This window comes from Opisthocomus hoazin, chromosome 1, assembly GCF_030867145.1.
Source record: "Opisthocomus hoazin isolate bOpiHoa1 chromosome 1, bOpiHoa1.hap1, whole genome shotgun sequence".
NCBI classification, from domain to species: domain Eukaryota; kingdom Metazoa; phylum Chordata; class Aves; order Opisthocomiformes; family Opisthocomidae; genus Opisthocomus; species Opisthocomus hoazin.
This window is the reverse complement of record NC_134414.1, coordinates 122,971,821-122,994,224: the sequence shown is the minus strand read 5'-3', so window position 1 is coordinate 122,994,224 and position 22,404 is coordinate 122,971,821. Positions and strand designations below refer to the sequence as shown.

General features: G+C 52.9%; 1 protein-coding gene across 2 annotated transcripts in view; it reads left to right on the top strand.

The window, feature by feature from the left end:
* IGSF3 (immunoglobulin superfamily member 3) overlaps positions 1–22,404 on the top strand; it is a 99,990-nt gene that overhangs the window by 26,410 nt on the left and 51,176 nt on the right. Inside the window, exons 1-2 of one of the 2 annotated variants that reach the window (XM_075434469.1) lie at positions 235–317; positions 1,078–1,455. In XM_075434469.1, coding sequence (XP_075290584.1) covers positions 1,080–1,455 — 376 coding nt within the window. In that variant the 5' untranslated portion in view covers positions 235–317; positions 1,078–1,079. Of the gene's footprint in view, positions 1–234; positions 318–1,077; positions 1,456–22,404 lie in introns of those variants that run through there. The other variant, XM_075434460.1, reaches the window with a different exon arrangement.

The following is a 22,404-nucleotide window of genomic DNA, read 5'->3' as shown; positions in this document are numbered from 1 at the left end:
TCAGAGGAGCCGGGGTGATTGGCCTCGCCGTGTGCACATGCTGCTGGTAACTCAATAACCGATGAACACCCACCGCGGTCTCCAGACCTCGAGCCTTTGATGTAGCAACAAACAAGATAGATTGCTGTAATTTATCTGGCCCCTGGAGGGCTGTGCTGGTAATGTGCCATGAGCCCAAGGGCCAGCCATCCATAATCTGTGTAAAAATACAGCAGATCGCGGTCGCCGTGCTGCGGGACTGTCTTTGTTCCGTGCTGCACCAGTTTGCGTGTGTACAGCACCCGGTACTGGGTCTCCGTTTCCAGCAGCCAGGGGCGGTAAGTTTTGGTGTAATAGGCCCACTCCCTCCGTTAACTTTAATTGTTTTTATTACGTACTAGATATACTCCTTTCAAATAGGCTTGGAAAGGCAGTGCCGGATACGTGGCCTTTCCCTGTGTGCCTTCACAAGTGTGACAGAGAGACAGGAGAAGGCGTGCTGGGTTTGAGGGGAAAACGATGGGATTTTGTACCAGCTGAAGCCTCCAGCCCAGAAACTCAAGGAGGTGGGAGCGTGGCCTCCTGGGCCTCTCTCCTGCTGGGAGGTGGTCTGGGTTGGGCTGTGCTGGGAGCAGAGGGAGTCGCTGCCAAAGCGGGGAGCCCCACCAGCGGCACCGGGGTGCTGCGGAGCGGCCGCGTGCCGGCTCCTGGTGCCCTCCCGCAGCAACCTGCCCCGGGAGCGCAGGGTGATGGGGCTGGGGGTGAGAGTAGTGCTGGAAGGAACGCCCTGCCAGCTGGAGGTTCTGCTGTGCTGCTGTGCGGCGCGGCGCCTTTTTGTGCCCGGATTCTTATCGCTACCAAAGAAAGGTTTTATCTTATCTCAACACCACTTTTTTCCACGGGGCGTTCTGAGAAACACTTCACTTGCGTTGCAGCTTGCTTGCCGACCCAGCTTGGGGGGTGCTGTGCCGGTTTTAAAATGGGGTGCGAGGTGTTGGCTCGCCGAGCGCAGCCGCGGAAGGGGTAGGACTGGTGCGACTGGGGGTAGGCGTGGGGGCTGCCTGCTGACGAGTAACGCTGGGCTCCTCTCTCCCGCAGGCATGGCCTTGGCCCAGCGGCAAGTGTCGGTGCAGGAAGGGCCCCTGTACCGCACCGAGGGGTCCCACGTCACGCTGTGGTGCAAGGTGAGCGGCTACCAGGGCCCAACGGAGCAGAACTTCCAGTGGTCCATCTACCTGCCCTCGGCCCCTGAGCGGGAGGTGCAGATCGTCAGCACCGTCGACCCCTCCTTCCCCTACGCCATCTACACCCAGCGGGTCCGCAGCCGGGGGATCTTCGTGGAGCGGGTGCAGGGGGACGCCGTCCTGCTGCACATCACCGAGCTGCAGGACCGGGATGCTGGGGAGTACGAGTGCCACACGCCCAACACCGACGAGAGGTACTTTGGGAGCTACAGCGCCAAGATGAACCTCGTGGGTAAGCTGTCCTGCTAACGGCGTGGCTGGGGCAACGGGGCATCTCCCCACCGGCGTGAGGCACAAACCATGAGCCCTGCTCCATGTGCAGTGTAGTCCACATAAGATGTCAGAAAAATCACCAGCAAGGGAGAGTAGGAGCAGAGAGCAGGCAGCACAGTGGTGTGAGTTGCAGGAAATCACAATATAGGACACAGGAGATAGCAAGCTTTCTGTAGTAATAAGGCCCTTATAAAGAAGAGATGCCACAGGCAGCATAGCTGGGGAGAGGAACGTTTGAAGCCGTGGCTGAAAGCGAGAGCGACGTGGAACTGATTTACACAGAGAGAGAGGGGTAGGGGAGGCTGCTCCAGACGGCACAAGCTGCAGAGGAGAGAGCTGTGTGCCAAAGGTGGAGAAACAGCAGAGCGGGGAAAAGAGGAGTGACAACGAGCAGTACGGAAAAGGAACAGGAGAGACTGTAGTCTTCAGGCTCTTAACAGAGGGCAGTGCTGAATGCGGCCTGAAACCAACACACCGATCAAACTGAGCTATCTGTAGGTGAATGGGGGGGAGTTGGTTTGTTTTTTTTTTTTCTTTTGTCTGTGTTAGGAAAATCGAAAACAGGTTCTTTAAAACTTGGAGCATTTCCACGGCACCCCTCTGACTAGCTGATTTGACCTTTTCAAGCTTCAGCTTGCTTTCTGTATCTCAAAATGGGATTGGATTTGAAGTCTCTAACTCAGCTAACAGTGGTCAAATAGCTTCCATCAAGCTCTTTGGCTGAAGGATGAGCTCCTTGCAGCAGAGACACAGCTCTAGCAAATTCAAGCAAACAGACAGCAGGCTTGCTTTCCTTAGGACAAGTTCATGAGCCTGCAGGTCTCCAGTTTGGAAACCACTTTGGCGTTATCCAGACATGGGAGCCGGTCAGGGTGTTGCCGATTGAGGCCGTGTTGACACAGGAAACCTGTTGTGAAAGCAGCCGAGGTGTGAATTTAAGTCACAATAGCCCTCCTTTGGGTTGTGGTTCATGCCTCTAGCTTGTGTGCGCCGCGGCTCCTTCCCTTCGGAGGTGCCAGCCCAGCCACTCTCCCAGGTGAAGCCCCACAGCCTGGGTTCAGGCGCTTATTTAGGTGCCTGCTTTCCCTTCTGATGTCCACAAGCAGTTGACAGGTAGATGCCCGAATACTCTTTTTCTTTTTTTTTTTTTTTTTTTTATTTGTAGTTCCATGATTTGCTTCAGGTGTCCAGGTTTGTGGCTCCCCTTTTAGTTTAAACAAGACTGAGTCAGTGCTGCTGCTGTAAAGTCACCTCTGGGAGTGAAGCCCGTTGAGAACCAACACCCGGTGAAGAAAAGTGCCTGGGGGCAGGGTGGGGTTGCGGCTGTTGGGGTTTGCAGCTGGGTTGCTCTGCCAGGGAGCTGCACCCCATGGAAGCCAGCCCATGAGCTGGGGTCCGCACCAGAGAGCTTTGGAGTGAGTGCAAATACCTGTGTTAGCTGCTGGCGTGGGGCACAGCCCGGGATGGGGATGTGGGCAAGCACAGCCAGTGTTTCCGATGGCTGGGGAGCTCCTCCACCGCTCTCCCCAGGGGCTGGGGAGCCAGTGTCCTCCTGGTTTTAACCATAGCTCAGCAGCTGCTTTGGTGGCCAACCCAGGGCTTGCTGGGTTGGTATGGTTTTGCTCTGTTCTATGCTTGCCACAGGTAAAAGGCACATAAGGTTTGGGACTCCATAGACACCCATGAATAGTGCTTTGAGGACACTGGCTTCGGGGCTTATGTGTGTCAGCGACACTCAAGAAAATTGATCTAAAGTAACTTTTAGTGGATTAGTTAAATCACATTATGCCCTGTCATGGATGCTTGCATTCGGAATTTGGGTCCCTAATTTGGTTTAGCTTAATTCATTTCTGAAAATTCACTTCAGAAGTGACTGAGGGTCACTTGTGTTTTGGATGTGTGTAGCTGCATAGGTGTTTTCTGTGGTGTCACCGAACTCTGAATTTTCCGGAGTGCCCCCTGCAATGACCTGTAGACAACAGGCCCTTACAGAGGGCCTCCCCTCTGGCTCACATTCACGTGAACCAGTGCTGATTCAGCCCCATCAAACCCTGAGGGAAAAGGGCTTCTCTCTGCAGGGCTGGGCAGAGCACGCGCCCCTTTTTTTTCCTGTCATTTTAGCTTTCAGCTACAGGTCGTGGGTTTTCAGGCTGGCTTTGTTGCCGTAGACAATATGCAAGAAGAGGTATGTGAGAGCTAAATGAGAGTTGTTGTTCTCATTTTCTCAGAAACAGAATCAAACTTTTTTTTTCTTTCATCCAGTTATGAATTTTTAATTGACTAATTATATTGAGTGGCTCTTTTTAGGCAAAAGCAAAGCTTCGAGGGAGGCAGGTCTGTTCTCTCCATTTATGTGTGAAATGGATGGATTTGGAGCAGTGTTGATTTTAGACTTGCTGTGGGAGCGTTGAGTAGTTGTGTCCTGTGGTTTGAAGATAGGGCTGAATGAAGAGCTTCTCCCCTTTTCACCTGAGCGATACAGCCCTGTGATGGGCGAGCTGGGAGTTTTGGGGCAGCTGGGTGGGACGCTGGGGTCTGCACCGGCACATCTCAGCTTGCAGCAGAGCAGCTGGGATGTGTCTTTGCTCCTGCCATCTGAGTGGCATTGAGGGCTGTGTATCCAGGGCTCTGCAGCTGCTAAAAAACGGTCTTGTCTGCTTCAAAGATTGGCCGTTTGGGCTTGAAAACAGCAAACGTGGTTAGTTGTCCCTCTCCTGTTTTTGATGTCTCCACTCAAGGTTTCTTTTTGTTCAGTGAGATCTTGACCAGGATCTATTATCTCTCTGAGGACCTGATGTCTCTGATGGCCTGGAGTAAGAAGTGCTCCCCAGGCACTTTGTGGGACTCTTACCTGAATTTAGGCATGCAGCTCAAGTGCTAATCTCACTGAAGCTAGGAATGAGGTCAGTAATGTGGCTCAAGGGCCTTCTGCCGTGGGGAAACATGTATCAAGGCTTAACCTTTTTCACCAGTCTTCAATTTACTTCAGTTGCTTCAAAAATAAGTCTTTCGGTATCATGCTTTCCCTGTTCTCATCTCTTCCTGAGCTACACCATTGGCAAGAAGGAGTTATACCTAGGCTGTGAGGTGCGTTAGGAGGAAGAATTTAGGACATCTCAGACTGAGTTGCAGGTGCTGAGGTAAGTGGGGAAAAAAAAAAAAAAAAAGTGCAACTTTTTAGGATGGTGTGGAACCGTGGCCTCGTGATTGGTTTATGAGAAAGGGTTAGCCCACGTACAAAGTCCGCAACTCCATTGTTTGCCTTCAGAGTTCAGTTCCCTGAGGCTGACATGAAATTGCTGAGGCTAGTTCGTGCTATTTTACTCAGGGACGGGGGGAAAGATTTTTAGAAGATTACATGAGTGGCCTCCCACTCATCTAACACCAAGCACGTTGCGTAAGGTAGGTGTTGAGGCAGTATCTGCCATCAGAGGACGGAGAGGGACAAATCTGGAGAGCAACCCATCTTTGTTTGAGTGAAGTGCATCCTTCTCTAAGATGACTGAAGAGACAGCCTAGGTGTTAGACTTGGGCTAGGCGGTTGATGTTGAGTGAAATGAATTCTTCCAGTCGTGGCTAAAGACTTGGCTGCTTTTGGAAACTTTGCCCACAGGGCTCCTGAGCAACTGATGGAGATTTTGGCTTTGTGGTTGAGATGGGAAGACACTGTGGGTATACTGAAGAGGGAAGTTACGAAACTGGATTGATTAAATGGGGGATCTGCGGACCATGCACATCTGAGTGGCAATTGTGTCAGGGTCCTGGCCTGCTTCTTGCTGGCTGAGAAGTACGTGGGCTGCTCCTTTGCTTTTTGAAGGAGTTAAGGACAGCAAAGAATTTGCAGTGAAGGAAAGCAGCATCCCAGGAACGTAGCGTCACTGCTGGTAGGACAGCAGTATTTCCTGAATTGTCATTGGAATTATCCCTTCTCTTAATAACGCTTCAAATATGGGCAGAGGAGTAGGCTTCTGTGCAGTGATTTAGGTGGTGAAGCTGCAGGGGTGCTGTGCAATCCGAGATGCTGGTTTGTGCTGCCCATCTTGTGTTGACGGGTAAATGAGCTTGTGTTTTGCTGTGGGGTAGAAGTGAGCACATGGCAGTTACTTCAGAGTGTGTGAGTCACTGCAAATTTGTACTCCACTAGATCTCTGCAACGAGTTGTTTGTGTGCCTGTACCCTTACTTAGATAACAGCGAAGAGGCCCAGGTCTAACCTCTTCAGAAGCTTCAGGCTTTCATCTCAGTGGTTCTTTATGTGTGCTCCCAAAACTGTTGAGCTCTTTTTCAGAGTAAGTGATTTGAGGGGAGAAATCAAGCTTTGAGGTTTTTCTTAAACAGGTAATGACAGAGCAGGAGAAAAGGTTTCAAAGCACTTGAGGAGGTGGCAGCTCTTGTGCTCTTTATTTTGGGGGAAACAGCTGTACAGCATCAAGCCTAAACAAGCTAAAGCAGCAAAATGAAAGGGGTTTGGACAAGGGGAGAGACCACAACCTGCATGGTACCGCAGAGTGCGAAGGAGCAATTTCGGCACGGACTCGAAAAACAAGCAGCACTCGGACACAGCTGACTTGGCAGCGGGCAGGAGCTGCTGTGGAGCTGGTGGTGTCTGCAGGGATGGTCACCGGCGTCTCCTCCCTGCCGTGCTTAGGTGAGAGGGAGGCAGGGGGGATAGCTAGGTGCTCTTCAGTGGCTCCTCTGTCCACCCTCTCAGCCCAGCCACATTTCTGCGCTCTGCTCTTTCACACTGCTTTCACCCTGCCCGGGTGGGCTGGTGCCTTGATCTCTGCCCTGTTCCCCTGGGTCTTTCCTGGCCATGACGGCTCCCAGGGGCTCGGTGTGTGTGTTTTTGGCTGGCAGCCCAGTTGTGGTGTTTCAGCATCATGCCAGGCTTGGGAGTGGTGGCGGGCAAGGACACAGGTGGGATGAGGAGCCAGCTGCCTCTCTGCCTGAGGTCGGTGCTGGCTGCGACAGTGCTTGGTGGGGTCTCATCTCCAAATGCTGAGCTGCCCCAGTCACTTGCAGGTCTCTGCAGACCAGAACTCAGTCCATGGGTAGACCTGAGGGGTGTGTCTTACAGGGGTCCTTTGTGCCCTTGAACTGTGGCATGTAACTGTGTGGCCAGCTGCAAGCCCATGGTTGGGATGGGAAGGATAGCTGTAGGGCATATCTGAGAGGCTTTGGTGGCACGGGAGGTGGAAGAAAAGATTTGTGCAGGCCAGACACTTAGTGCTGAAAGGGAAGGAGATGCATGTGTGTCAGACAAGCGTTCAAGAGAAGAAAGCAGGTCTTTCTTGTTGAACTTGCAACCCAAAATCTCCAGAATCTCTCTGTGGAGAGCTAAAGGGCATGTAGCAGGCAAAAAAAAAAAGAAAAAAATGAACTTTTATTAGCCCATACCAGCTGCTGCTGCTTGTTGCCAGCAGCTTCCCCTCTTCTTCAAGTGCTGCCATATGTGATCTGTCTGCGTGCAGAGCAGAGGAAGAAAGTCATGTCACAGGTTTGCCACGTTTGGAAGAGCACCGTCTGCTCCTGGGAACCTAGTGGGACTCGGGGCGAGAGCAGTCACTTCTGCTCACGTGGGGTGTGTGGACCTCAGTGGCTGCTGGTTTATTCCAGCCATCAACTGGGCTGAAGGTGGCTTTGCTTGAGGGAGGTGTCGGAGAGAGATGGCAATCTTGCAGACAAGGATCTACTGGTTTTGATAGAGGTTGTTAGGGGCTCTTCTTTCTATGCTGCCTTTTTCTCCTTCTTCTCCTGAGACAGGGGAAAGTGTTTTGTCACTGTACGTGAGCAAGCAGCTTGTGTCCTGGGGAGGCCAGGCTTTTTGCAGATGGGCAGCAGGCAAAAATCAAAACAAGCAGTTCCTTGGGAGGTTGTACAGGCTCCATCTCCAGAGGGTTTCAAGACCCGACAGGATCAAGCTCTGAGCAGCCTGTTCTGACCTTATAGCTGACCCTTCTTGACCCCGTAGTCGCGCTAGAGACCCCTCGAGGTCCCTTGCACCCTGAATTATCCTGTGATCCCGTGGTGAACCGCTTGGCTGCTGTGCAGTAGGAGCCACTGTTAGGCAGCAGTTTGGAGGGCGGGTGTTTAAGGAAAGGTGTAAGATGATATGTAGTGGTGATGTCAGTGCTAAATAATGGCATAACACTGGTGATCTCAACCATGTGAGAGCAGCAGGGTGCTATTGTACATCCCCAAATTCTTTTTTCTGGCATATTTTTTTGTATTTCATATGTTTTTTTTATTTATTTAGAGAGGTTGCAGGAGTTTGTCTCTATTGCTCTGCTCTGGTATACGAAGACAGAATTTGGAGATCCTAAGCTCAGATCTCCTAGTCTCTCTGAGAACACCTTGGTGGTTTTGCTACCTCTGTGAAGCATGTGTATGCTTTATTTGGCCAAGCCGTCAGTTAACCAAAGTGAGTTCTAGGATTGGTGTTGTTGAAATTCCTGCTTTGTGAGTTACATTCATCTTTGCCTGTTTGGGCTGTGCTTGGTGCAGTAATTAGCTCCCCAGAGGAGTAAAATGTCCTTCACTTTCAAATTCCCCTTTAGCTGACATTTAGAAAAAAGAAATCAAATACTTTCTCCTAGGTGGTCCTTTGCAGCTAGACACAGGGTATTTTGTTCTTACTGTCCTCCTTTACATGTCTAAATCTCTCTGTAGTAGCCTTGAAACAAATTTGGCGCATGCTGCTCTGCTTTTTCTTTCTGTTCCTTCTATGGATGGAAAGGGAGCGTTTGCCTGTTAACAGGGGAGGGATGAGGAGGGGTAAATACTTTTACCTCCAACAGTTCCTATGGGCACAGCCTGGGGACTTGCACCAGCAAACCAGACTGCAGGCACCGGGTCCTGTCGTGCTGCCGACTCGCTGCGTGTCCCTGGGTATGGTGTTCTCAGTCTCCCTCACCATTTTCCAGCTGGAAAAATTAGGGATAATAGCGTACAAGCCTTTCACAAAATCTGAGCTGAATAATTGTGAAGTGCTTTGAGCTCCTCAGATAGCGGGAGTTAGAAACAAAGGCTTATATTTCAGCTTTGCCTGGTAATGATGCTGAATAGGATTCATCTCCAGTCCTGCTTAGTCATTTCTGAATGCCTTGGAAGTGTAGCGGCTTAAGCCCACCCAATTTTGCCCTCGCAGGAGCTGTGAGGCTAACGGGCGCTGCCAGGTTGAGGGGGTTGGGGGTGCTGCAGGCAGGGGGGTGGGAGCCAGGGCAGGCAGCCCTGTGGCTCTGGAGCTGGCAGGAGGGGCTGCTGCCCTACAGACCCCTGCGGCGTGGGCGAGCGTGAAGGCAGTCCAGGGGCTCCGTGCCCCCTTCCAGATTCAAAGATCAATGTCAGGTTATAATTGAAAGCTTATAACAGAAATATCTGTACGTGTCCTCGCATTGCTAGACACGGTTCACTCGTTACTTTGTGTATCTTTATCTCATCTCCCGTTACTATATTTTCCTGCTAAACACTTCCAATTACTCCTGTTTTGTTGCAGTATGCCATCTCCTCTTCTTTCCTGTTGGAATTGCTTGCTTAATTTTTTACTTTATTATTGTTGTGTTGCGTGACATCACTTCGCCACCTCTATCTACACAAGAGAAATGGAACAAATTTTAGGCAGACCGTGCCTGACAAAATGGATAATCCATTGTATCCACTTTCTCTGTTCTTTGCTATTCAATTTTTTTTTTTTTCCCCCTCCTTTGCCTTCCTGCCCTGTCCCTCAAAACCACAGGCAACTTGGTGGTGTGACATGCTTTGTGGGGAGGGCTCTCAGTTCTGGAACTTATTCTTTCTCCCCCCTCTACCTCCGTCCTCCTACTTGTTTTTCAGAAACCTGGCTTTAGACACATTTGGGGCACATCGTTGTATTCCATATGTTTTTCCTACATTGTCCTCTTTGAGGTAGAGGTACTTTTTAAATTTAGCTAGTGTGTGGATAAGATTTACAATGAGAATATGTGTCCTGTTCTTATGCATGTCTGCACACTTGTACGTATGCATTGTACAAAAAAATGTATTCTAAAATGCATTTCTAAAAATGTAAATGAATACAGCCTCGGGCAATTGCACAGCCCTCTGCTCGCAAATCTAGGCTGGGCTTTAAAATGAGCCCTCTCGCTTCTAGACTTCCTGTGTCTCTTGTCAGGAAGGGAGGCACAGAAGCCCAAATGCTGACTTGCCTTCAGACTGTGAAGAGCTGCAGTGTTTTGCTTGGGTAGGTTTCTGTGCTGCGCTGAACCTGAATGGTAAAATCAGACCAGTCAGTTAAATTGACCTTTGAAAACTAAAGCAGTCTTCCCTGCAAAAGCCTCTTTTTTTTCTGAAGGCTCAGAGTCTTGCCCTCCAGTCTGCTCTCTCGCTGGCTCCAGCCGTGCTTGGCTCCACAGGCGTCTCTCAGGTTGATGGGACCATGACACTTGCTCTTCTTCTGAGCCCTTTGCCTCTTTGGTGTCCATGAGGCTGGAGGCTGCAAGGCTTGGGGTCCTCTGCTGCCCTGAAAGGAGCTGCTGCAAAAGCAACAATCTGCTCAGTCCGCATCCCCCTTTCGTTTGTCCTGCCGGCTCTTCTCATATGCTTTGCCAGTTCCTGGTGAAACGAGGTATTCGATAATCCTAAATGTCTTATTGATTTGTAGGATGCCTCTCAGTCTGTCCCTCTGAGAATAGTCATCAGTGATATAGGCTGTTTATTATTGCCATAATACCTGGGTGTTATGTGCCGATAGGAGAGAAAGGGTACAAAGGTTTTTGACTAGGGTAGAAAATCTTTAGCCAGAGATCCTGGTGCATTTGAAGGCCAGCTCTACCACATGTGGATTACTCGGGACCCTAGCTTCAAATCTGGGGTGCTCCATCCATTCCAAGAAAGTGAACTCGGCATGCGAGGGAGCCCTTCTAGGTCAGGCTCTGCCTGCTAATCACGGGAAGCATGGGCTGATGTTAAAAACAGTCTGGTGCTACCTCCCATGCTGAATTTAACATTTCCTCCTGATGTGCTCTGGGCAGCCTCCAACATCTTTTTTTCCCCCAGAATGATTACTTTTTCGCTACGTGCATGACTGAGAGAAGCTCTGGCAGATGAAAACAATACGGAGCACCGAAGGAGAGCCAGAAGGAGCGAGGCTGGGTCAGGCGAGCGGGTGGTGGAGCCAGCAGGCTGTAAGGTGGGATGGGCAGAGATGGGTACCTGCCTCCCACCTCCTGCCAGCTCGGTGGCTTTCCAGGGGCTGCCTCCGGCCGTGTCGACCGCCTCGCTGGGGCTGGCTGCCGGGCACCCATCTCTTCTGCCTGCGCATCGCAGCTTGGGATGGGTACCGGCAGGGCTGGGTGGCCAGCACAGCCTGGCGATGTCAGGCATGGGGACCTGCTCCGTTCCGGCAGAGGCCGGTGGTGTTTCTGGCAGCTTTGCCAAAATACCGGGTGGCGGGGGAGAGGCACGAAGTGTGCAGGCTTCTCTGCTTCTGTACCTCCAAACAGTCTCTTGGCGTTAAATGGGGAAAGCAATAACTGTGAGTGCAGCTGGTAACATATGGCACCCGTCCCCTGCCTTAGCAATTGCTCAGTGAACTCTGAAAGTGGAGTACGGTCCCCGTGGCTCCAGCCAGCTGCAGCGCTGAGAAATCCCGCGATGGAGCAGCCCGTTCTTCGATTACCAGCAAAAATTTCACATTCCACGTTGCCTACTTTTCCTGCTGCTTCCCTGGGGAGGTTTTTGCTATGCTTACTCCTTCTTCCCACTCCTCTCTTTCTTTTTTTCTTCTTTTTTTTTTTTTTTTTTAATTCATTTCCCCTGGAGGATTGCTTTATTTGTTCTTTAGTTCCAGGCCCTTAGACTTTGTTGCTCTGCATTTCTGTCGGTCTGCTGCCCTGAGAGGCAGGGGCAGCTGTTTCTGCTGTTGATGCCGATTCTTTTCTCAAGTCATCCTGGAGAGCAAGTAGGTCTGGTGGCGAACCATCAAGTCCCTGGGTAGCAGAGGGGAAGCGCCGTGCCTGTTGCTGAGCCAGTCTGCTGCTTTGCCACAAAGCCGCGTGCTCATTGTGGTGTGGATGCACGTCGTTTTGTTGGAGGATTACAAAACAAAGTCAAACTGGGGGCCAGCGCTCGGGCATACTGCTGAGCAGCAGCAAGCCCAAGAGCCCCTAGCAGCATTACCAATCCTACATCAGATTCTTTTTGTCCTATCAGATAGGATAGCACAAAAGTTGAAAGCCTACTGCTTCTATCCCACCCCTGGGAGGGCTCAGAAGTACAAGTGAGTCCCCTCTGATTTGGGCTCCTTATCTGCTAGTTCAGAGAAGTTGCCATTGAGCATCGCGGGGAGGGGAGATTTCTTCCGGTTTAAAGCATCAGAGGGTCTCTGCCCTGCTTTTGCTGCCTGATGAGGGAGTGGGAAAGGGAGAGCAGTGCTTTGCTGCTCCAGAGGTAGGCTTTGGGTCCCAAGGCCGCCTGTTCCTCCTCCAGCCCGAAGCCCCAGCAGGACTGGTCTCGCTCCCTCCCTCCAGCTCCTGCCTGGTGGTGCGAGGTTTTGCTTCACGTGCTGAGAAGGAAGCCTGACCTGCACTGAGACAGAGCTGCCCCTTGGTAGGGAGAAGCTGGGAGGAGAAATTCTCCATCTTGATTCTGTGGCTGCCCTGTCAGTTTAGGCCTGTAACAGTTTTACAATCTTTATCTGATAGAGGTTTAAGAGGATTTTCCTGGGCGCAGTGGGATTATTATAAGTCAGAGCAGTCTCCAGCTGATACTCCTTCGGCAAGTATTTATTCTAAGTGGGTTTAACAGTATTTAATTTTTTAATTTTTTTTTTTTTTTTTGCATGGGTTATAAGTGTATTGTTTACGTTATCAGATAAGTAGAGCTTGGATATAATGAAGAAATGTATTACTGCTTTCCAGGCTGGGGGTGGTGGAAGGAAAGCAGCAGCTGGAGGTGGGGAGGAAAGAAGATAAAATAGCTAGGCTGAGGGAAATGTAACATTATTCCACACGGCACTGATTAGTAACACTGCCAAACAGCTGTTTATAAATAGGAGATGTAATGGGAAGGAGAGCTGCAAGGAACATGAGTGCTGCAGGCAGTGCTGGCTCATCATTTGGACTTGATGATCTTAGAGGTCTTTTCCAGCCTTAATGATTCTATGATTCTCTGGTTATTTGAGGAGGGGGTGGCTTCTGTCAGCCACGTGTCTGCCCCACGGGGGTACCAGGGGCTGTGCTGCAGCAGCCCCCAGGAGCACGGGGGATGGGGGTGCCCCGTGCACCCTCCCCAGCCCTTGTGGGATGCAGCTCAGTCAGGTTTACGCTAAAGTGTTCCCCCTGCTTTAAGGTTTTCATGCCACCTTCAGAAAAGAAGAGCAGTGGCAAGCCTTCCACAGGAGGAAAGTCTCCTTCCGAGCCACGTGCAGGCTGTTTCTTTATCCTCTCCCTCCCTCCGGCTGGCTTTATTGACGGCGGGCGGCTCCGAGGCTGGATGTGTGTGCACGCATTCATTCAGAAGTCGTGCTGGCGTAGCGAGAGATGCTTTCTGTGCCCGGGCAGAGTCTGTAGTCCTTGGAGTATTTCAGAGGATGCTAATGGGATAGGATTAGCCGCCCCACTTGCCCTTGCCATCAACAAGAGAGCCTACAGAGAAGAGCAAAGCCAGAGCTAGCAGGGCGAACCTGAACAAAGGTGCTTTTGAATGCAGAGAGAAGCGTGATTTTACCCTCTGGCCCTGCGGAGGCAAGAGGTGGGGCTGCTCTGCTCCCCGTGTAAAATCTGAATGAGCCTCTGCCGGAAGGGATCGTCGCTGGCTGAGTTGGTTCTAACGGGGTGGATGCCCTTCAGTGTCCCTGCTCTGTCCTGCTCCGGTTCCCTCACACTGTGTTTCACCATACTGCGCCCTTTAGGGCTTTATTCCTTACTGTGTACTAGTTAAAGTGGTAACTTAGGGCTCTGCAAAGAAATGTTGCAGCTAGGGATGTGTGTCTTGGGGAAGTGTGTCAACAGCGGGCAGGGATTTCCGGGCAGGGATGCCTCTGTCCTAGGCACGATCTGCTCCGAGTGCTTAACTTCCTCGGACCCCGCCGTTCGTTTTTAGCTGGCTGTTGGAGAGCAAGATTTTTACAAAACCATTCCTTACCAAATGCATTTCACATATGTAACTTGTAATGCCAGACTTACTGAGGGTGAGAAGATTTAAAGAGACAGCAGCTTTGTGCTGCTGCGTGGAAATGAGGAGAAGATCCCGAAGCAGCCGGTTACTTGCTGGAGGGTTAACGTGAGGCTCTTGAGCCTTGTCAGCTGAAGAATTGCATAGGCATGCCACGGGTGACCGCAGGCGCGCTGGCAGTCTGCTGTCACCTTTTGAGCTCTCTCGGGTGTACTGATGCCAGCAGCTGTCCGCAGGTAGGACTCCTTGCAAAACCGCAGGTGATGGTTGGGCACGTCAGGTGGCCCACCTGGCACCACGGCTGGAAGGTGGGACAGTTGACCCGGCAGTGCTTGCATACCGGGAGGGGGCTGCTGGTGGAGAGGTGGGGTTGCCAGAGGCGTGAGCCATTCTTTTGGAGAAACGCTGTGCTTCAGAGGAGCTCTCTGGCTGCGGGTGCTGGCCAGAAGGGCCACCCTGCGAGGGGCAACGGCTCGGGGGCAGCACGGAGATGGACCACGGCCACAGGGATGCCTCCAGCCTCTTCCCTTCTGCAGCCGTGTCCTGGGCCAGCGCGTCGCTATGGAGGGATGCTGCTCAGGCGGCAGCTGTGCGGTGGCACTGCAGAGCTGATCTGGCGAGTAAAGTCTGGAGCACTGCCCATCATCCCAAAAGCCCCCCTCAAGCTGTGCAGCAGCTGAAGCCACATGAGCGTACGAGCGTATCTGGAGGACACAGTGGCTGGCACAGGTGGCCCGGGGGGATGAGCATCCCTTCGCGTGAGGGGCTCCTGTCTCCAAGCCAGGGCCTGGCGTGCAGAGTAAGCTGAGCCAAAGATGGAGCCCTTTGGCTGTAGTGTGGCTGGGGGGAATTGAGGGGCCCCTGCCCTTGCTAGGGAAAGGGAAGGGTGTGGTTGTCGCAGTGCTGGCCTGGGCAACATGAAGGGGAGCGAATGAGGCATTCAAGGCAGAGAGCGAGTAGACTGAGAGAGAATGGAGGTGAGGGAGTTAAAAAACAAGCAAAAGGTGGGGAAAAAAAGAGAGCGAGCTGAAAAGGGAGCAGGAAGGAAAGCAGGAACAGCTGCGCTGGGAAGGCAAGAGGAGGAGGGAGTGTAGAAGTGGCAGGTGGGAAGACCTTGGACAGGAGGTTTTGTCGTGAAGAGCAGCAGGGTGTGTGGCAGCCTGGACATGGTGGAGCAGGGACAGCTGCACGTGGGGATGGCCGATGAGGGACTGTGGCTGGGGTGGAAGGAGCATCCCTGCTCCCTCCTGCAATGGGGTTAGGCCCTAAAGCTATGAGAGACATGGGTCACGGCCTCTCCATCTGGCTGCCTTCTGCGGGGGCCTTGTGGGGGCTCTTCCCCCACCCTCTCCATGCATCTTCCAAGTGCCCTAGATGCTGTTTCAGGCTCTTGACCCCAGAGCCGGCTACGGGGGTTTCAATGCTGTCTTCTGTCAGGGCCATTGGGATGCAGTAATTGCCTTTGCGCTGCTGCCTCCTACCTTTTCTTTCTCTCCCCTGGTGACTGGGAAGTTGAAGGCAGCAACGGTGTGCTTTGAGGAGCTCCTTTTGAAGTGACTTTGTGAGTCATGGGCTGGCGAGCAGTGGGGAATGAGATGCTAGCACCCGGCACTCTCAGATCCTTTCAGCTCCCTTGCGTCTGGGGCCAGAGCAGTGTGTGCTGTATGCCTGTCCTCGGGGACACCGGGCTCGTCAGATCTCATCTGTTTCGAGAGGCTGCTGCTGAGGATCTGATGCGGACAGAGGGGAGAGGAGAGGAGAAACCAGGATACCACAGGCGTGCTGGGCTGGGCTGCAGCACCGTGGCTTTTGGTCGTGTCCATGGGGTCAGGCTTCGCCAGAACCTGTTGCTGTAAATAGGCGCAGCGCCGGCTCAGGGTGCTGCACGGGTGTTGAGCTGCCCCGTGGCAGCAGTGGGATGAGTTTCTGCAGACAGCCCTGTCACAGACCATCAGTACAGGAGGATGGACTTGTCTCCTGTGGTATGTTCAGGCCACGGGATGCTCTGGTGTGGCTAAGTCAAGCTGGATAACTGTGGACAGTTGGCGCTAATAAGATGTTTTAGATGACGTGTGTGCCCCAGGAGCCACCCCTGAACCGTCCACTCATTGGACCCCTCCTCAAAGGGCTAGAAGGTGCTTTCCATCGCTGCTAAAGTGTAATGGGTTTGAGCCAGCCACCACAGTCTCAGTCCTATTAGTGGTCCACCGAGCTGATGCCCAAAGGGCCACCTGTCCTGTCCCTTACTATCTGCTGGTTGAAGTTGTCAAGACCGAAATGCAGATGCTCCTGTTGACTGCCAGGACGTCGCGCTGCTGTGGAGTGTTCAGGGCCGCTGTCTGCAGCAGCAAGACAGCCAGCCAGCTGGTGAAACCCCTGTACTCCATCCGGAGCAGAGCCTGATTAAGCTTATGAAACCTGACAGGATCACAGCCAAAGGTGGTATTGCTGGAGGCTGCTTGACTAGGAACTGTGTTCCCGCTGCAGCAGCACAAGCGTTAGGGATGTGTCACTTGAAGCCTGCCATGACACCCGTCTAGCTGTTGGCTAGGGAGCACGTGAACGTCCCTTGCAGCTGTTAGCCTGCCAGCAGTGTGCAACGAGAGCCCCCTCCCAAAAGAGGCACTGCCTGCATCTGCCTGCGTGTGAGGAGCAGCCTCTTGTTCTGCGCTGGGTGATGCCCTGTCTCAGCGTCGAACGGGTGGTCCCCTGAAGAGGCAAACGCTAGCCAGGACACAGCTCCTCCACCTCTGCAGGTGCAGTGACCCCTCCAGCTTGGCTCTAATGTGTGTGTGTCCCCAGATAACCAGGCTGCGTGACCTGTGAAGGACACCCCCACATCCCTGCTGCTCCGTTGGTAGCCTGTGTCACTTTGACCTCATGCAAGGAGCTGTTGCCTGTTTGTCAGGGCACGGCAGTCGGTGCCCAAGGGCACAGTGTGCTGACTGCTGTAGGTCTGGCAGCCAGCAGACCAGTGGCTGGTGCACAGAGCCCGGTGGTCTGCTCGCCATCAGCTAAAATAAACCGTAAAGTGATGCATCCCGTGGTATGACCTGGGTAGGAGCCTACCTGGCTCACCACCTCTGCCATAACAGCTATTGCAGGGATCTTCATGCTGCTTATTGTCATTCTGCATAAAATCAGAGGCTTGTATTTCCTAGCAATCAGTATTTCTCATGCAGGCGTTGCCCTCGTTGCTGCTGGTCAGAGTTGCGTCCGTCTGGGAGAAGCAGCAGCTTCTTAAACAGACCAGCTCTTAGGCCTTTGTTTCCTCCAGTCACGCAGGGTTAATCTCCTTCTTGGCACCTGATTATGTGCCGCTGGGGGGAATGCACAGGGGTTTGCCGGATGCATGTTTGAAATTCTCATTTTGCTGGCTCTAATCCCCGTCTGGGAGCTGTGGCCAGGTCCCAGGGGCGGGTTAGTACCTGAGTCCCCGCAGGGACCCACTCCTGAGCGGCTCTCGCCTCTGCCTCTCCCCGCGGCGGGTGGCCCTCAGGTATCTCTGAGGGGTGGTATCGTAGCGAACGCAGTTATCGGGCGTTTCGTGTTCCCAGCGAGGCCGGTGAGTGTTGGTATGGCCGGCTTAGCAGCAGGGCAGCTGAGAGGCAGGGATGGGGGCTCGCAGGGCTGCATGGTCAGGAGAGGGGCAGAGCTCCCCTGCTCCTGCCGTGAGCTGCTCTCCTCCACCCCTGAAACACACCAGGCGTTGGCACAAACATCGCTATAACGCTGTGAGCCACCAGCTCCCCCTCCTGCAGCTCCAGCTCTTTGCCCAGTGCTTCTGCAGGAGCAAGTCCCCAAAACTTTTCAGGCCGGTTCTCCGTGTCGCTGCCATCTCCTTCTGCTGGGACCCCCGGAGGTGCCCACAATTGCCTTTTCAGCATTCCTCTGCCACCCCATTGCCTTGCTGCCTGGGCAGGGCTGTCACACTGTCCCCATCCCTTCTTCCAGCACCCTTGCGCTGCTGTGGGACAAGACCATTCCTGGTGGAGCTCGGGGTGCTCTCTGTCCCCCTCCATACGTTACCCCTTCTCCGCCAGCCCTGTGGAAAACGGGTCTGGCCTCCCTAGCTCCCGGCCCCCCGCTAAGTTATCCATTGTTTTTTGGTATGCTTGGTTTCCTCCCTCTCCCATTTTCCCCGCTCCGGGTGCTTTTGTGGGCGTGTAATTAGCTGGTGCAGCACCGAGGCGTCGGTCCCCGGAGTGCTCTCTGGTTGACATTAGCAGCAGACGGTGACTAAAACAGAGAGACAGCTCGGTGCGCTCGCTTTGTACCTCTCGTACTCCTCGCTGCCACTGGGAGCTCAGAAGGGATCGCAGATGTGGAATAAACGGGAGCGCTTTGAACGAGTGGCACCGTAATCCCTCCCTGCCCCCGCCCCTCTACCCCTCTGTTTGCAGACATTAGTTTGATTAAAATTGCATGAGCCCACACACGGGTGTATTTTATTTTATTTATTTATTTCCTTCCTTCCGTCGAGAGACCAGTTTGAGATCTGCCCTGTGGGAAAGCAATCCGTGGAGGGGAGAGGAAATGCTGGGGAATTTGGGGTGTTTTCAAAAACTTCCCCTCTTCGAAGCTCACGGCTGGCTGCTGCGGGGCTGGTTGTACTGGCGAGACCTGCTTTTCCTGCGGGAGGCTGAACGTGAGCACCTTCGTGCAGGGATGTGCGCAGGGCCGGCCAGGGCCCCTTCCGGCGCGGGCGCGGGCAGCAGCATCGGGGAGGGTGTGGTAGCCCTGCTCTAGCGAATCTGCACCCGAGGCTTTCTGGGTTACTGGGGGTGTCTCCGTGGCTTAGGGCGGGTGTAAAACCTAGCTGAAGGGGAATGAAATCAAAACATCGATGAAACAAAAACAGATATGTTCTGTTTTCTTTATCAGCCAGGTTTGTGCACCCGGGTTGGTGAGAAGTGAAGTCTTCACTACCATTTACAGCAGGCTTCTGTCTCCTCTAGAAATGGGGAGACAGCACGCAGAGTTAGAGTATGACTTTGTGCTCCAGTCCCGTTACACTCTCACAGTATTTTTGCCGACTGTCACACTGTTTGGTGGGCATTTATAGGAAGGTATTTGTCCAGTTCTGGGCTCCCCAGTTCAAGAAAGATGAGGAGCTACTGGAGAGAGTCCAGTGGAGGGCTATGGGGATGGTGAGGGGACTGGAGCATCTCTCCTATGAGGAAAGGCTGAGGGAGCTGGGCTTGTTCAGCCTGAAGAAGAGAAGGCTGCGAGGGGACCTTATAAATGCCTACAAATATCTCAAGGGTGGGTGTCAGGAGGATGGGGCCAGGCTCTTTTCAGTGGTGCCCAGCGACAGGACAAGGGGCAATGGGCACAAACTGAAGCACAGGAAGTTCCGTCTGAACATGAGGAAGAACTTCTGCCCTCTGAGGGTGACGGAGCACTGGAACAGGCTGCCCAGGGAGGTTGTGGAGTCTTCTTCTCTGGAGATATTCAAGACCCGCCTGGACAAGTTCCTGTGCAGCCTGCTGTAGGTGACCCTGCTTCGGCAGGGGTGTTGGACTAGATGACCCACAGAGGTCCCTTCCAAACCCCTACCATTCTGTGATTCTGTGATTTGCAAAGTGCAGTATGACTCTCCAGTAAGAGCTCTGTTATGCACCAAGCGTAACCAGTTTCCTTGTCAGCACCCTCGCCATGCCCTCCTTGTGCCGTGGGCCATGCTTTGCCCTCCCATACCTCTGCGTTTTTGGCCAGGAGGAGCAGCGAAAGGGTCCGGCGGCTCCTGCACGTGCTTATCCTGGGGCACGGTGAGCTATGTGTGGGTTTAATCTTTCTTTTTGGTGATCGACGTGCGATGCGGGGCTCTGGGGAGTTGGGCCGGGGGGAGCTGGTGTCCTGGGAGCCAGCTGGCTCTTCCAGCTCGGCTGCTCCGTGGGCTGTCAGGTGCGCTTTTCGGAAGGTGGGAATCTGATGGGCGCTGTGCTTTGCCACCAGGAGACGGCTTCCTGTCCTCCTCACTGCCCTCGGGGGTGAAATGGTGGTTTGTACTGTTTGGAGGATAGTGAAGTTGCGTGCAACACAAGTGCAAGACCCTGGCGAGTGCTCTCTGCAAGAGATTCACAACCCCGGCAGGTCCCCCGCTAGGGTGAGAGGAGCCCCCACCCCAGCACTTCTCGTCAGTGGTGCACAGTGTGACCACTGCCTGGTGTCTGCTGGCACTGAGGCCAGCCTTTAGCGACCCCCCTATATCCATCCCCAGTTGGGATGAGTGGCCCCTCCGCTCGGTGACGGGGCAGGGGCCGTGCCCCACAAGGGGCTGTGGCGGTGCCTCCTCCGGCAGGGCTCGCTGCAAGGCGCAGTTCCCCAGGTTTCACCTGAGTGCGGTTGCTTGCCTGCGCTGTGGTCTTGGAAATTTTAGGCCAACCAGAAGAGGTTAGCATGAAAAAAGTGGCAGGTGAGAGGGAGGATTGAATTTCAATAAACCAGCAATGAGGGAATAAAATCTCCTTGCTTATAATTCAGGCTCTCTACTCTGGCATCTTTCTCACTTACCTTGGAGCAAATCTGCTGTAATGCATAGGAAACAGCTCAGCAACTGCAGTTCTGGCCGCCCTCAAGGCGGAGGCTGAGGTTTATTAAAGACTTTCAGAGCTCTGTTAAAAAAAAAAAAAAGTTTTTTTACGATCATCTTGGACTTAATCATTGCAAGTCAAATATTTGAATAGGTGGGGGCAAGCGTTTTGCTGAAATTGGATGATGCTTTTCATATTTATGCTTGGTTATGCTTGCTCCACATATATTTGGATATTTGAGGGTGAGAGGGAGGTGAGGGATGAAAGGGACTTAGCTTGGAGGGGGAAAATGGGAACAGGGAGAGATTAGAGTGAAGAAGAAAGCAAAGGAAACTACTGGAGGTTAAAAATAATAACAATTAGAAAGGGGGGACTGAGAAGAGGCAGAAAAATAAAGCAGAGTCTTTGAAGAAAATGGATAGACAGTGAAGCCTCTTACTGAAATTTAAATGGTGGAGTCTGAAGATAAATGAGCCTGCAAAGAAACAATGAAAATAATAATAGAAATGTGGAAGACAGGAAGGAGGGAAATATTTAATAGGAAAATGAGAGATTTTCGCGGGTGTGTGTTGTTGAGCATGTCAGCGGAGGTGCTCCAGAATGTCCTCTAACAATGTGATGGGTACTAGGGGCTTTGTAGAAACAAATAAAGCCCAAACCTTGCAATTAATTTTTTCAGTGAGGTGGTGTTTCCTGAGCATGTCAAGCTGACGGACGGTGTCCTCCTTTAGTGGGTCTCCCCAGCTGCAGGTTACAGTCCAGCCTTCCCTTCCCAGAGGACTGCATGCCAGGAGCTGCTGCTGCCGACACTAAGCTTCTCCTAGGGTGCTGCTGGCTTTCGCTCCGGATGTGGGGAGACGGGAGAGGCAGTGATTCAGTGCTATCCTGGGGTGGCATGGCCAGCAAGGTGCTCCCAGCCAGGCAGCGAGGGAAAGGGACTTTCATTTTACCTTGGGAAAACGCCGCCATTCTGCATCCAGAAGTGTTGGGTGGTGCGGGGCTGTTTGTCATGGTTTGGTCTGGTTCAGTATATCCCAGGGGAGGTGGCTGGGGGATTTGGGAAAGAGGGGACGTGGCACCCTGCTTGCTGAGGCCAACCTCCCGTTGGGCTACTGGGGGGATTTGTAAGATGGTCACCTCTTCTGTCCCTGGTTACGTCCTTGACACTGTGGGGAGTTTCTTGGCTTGATGGGACGCGGCTCTGATAGATGAAGACTTCAGGCTGCTTGGGGAGGGTGTGATACTTGGACTTGATGATCTTAGAGGTCATTTTCAACCTTAATGATTCTATGGTACTGCTTACCCTAGTGGGTCGCTGGGCCAAACTCATTGGCAGTCGGGTAGAAGAGCATGGTTGCTCCAAGCCTGCGTGGCAAGTGTAGCGTTGACTGACCCTGTGAGTAGCGGTGCCCAGCCAAATGGAGAAAGGCCGAGTTCGCTGACCTTGCCCTTCTTCCTCTCCTGGCAGAGGAGTTTCCTTACGGTGTGTCCGACTCAGGCCGGGGAGGGTCCTGCTGTCATCCACGCTGTGTGTGCCTGGATGGGGCTGCGTGCGTCAGTCCCTCCACAGAGATGGTTATTTCAGGAGGGAGCCCGTGCTGCAGGGTTCAGTGGAAAGTCCTGTCTCAAAACCTACATGAACAGTGTATTAGTCAGTGCCCAGTGTAAGACCACAGCAGTCGCCACGAGCTCTAGAGGTGGAAAGCAGCCATACGACTCTTTTCCTGAAAGGAAAAAGGTTGAATCACAGCGACCTAATGGACCATAGCTTAAAATAAAAACCAAGGAAGTAGGAGACTGGTGGAGGTGAAACTCAGCAAGCCAGGCATCGCTGTTAGTCTGCACGTCCATTGCCCCCGGCTCCCTGGCTGTGCTGAGGGTGAGCGTGGTACGTTGGTAGGGGCACATGGCTGCCTCCTCCCCGCTCGCAGCCTGTGTTTCCAGGGTGCAGACGTCCTGCGGGCCATGGGAAAGGGCTCCTGTGGCAGGCTTGACTGAAGCTGATGGAAGGCTATGCTCTCAATGTTCTCAGTGTGGTGTTGTGCACCTCAGCAGATCTATGAGTAAAGGAGGAGCATTTCTCAGCCTCCTAGGAATTTAATCTTCACATTTTTCTCATGTTGTTTGTGGGCACTCTTGGGGGTTGAGTTTGGATTGGTGGCTTGAAAGGAATTGCCTTTTTCACTTGCAACATACGAGGTAGTGAGTTTTGCATTTGGGCTG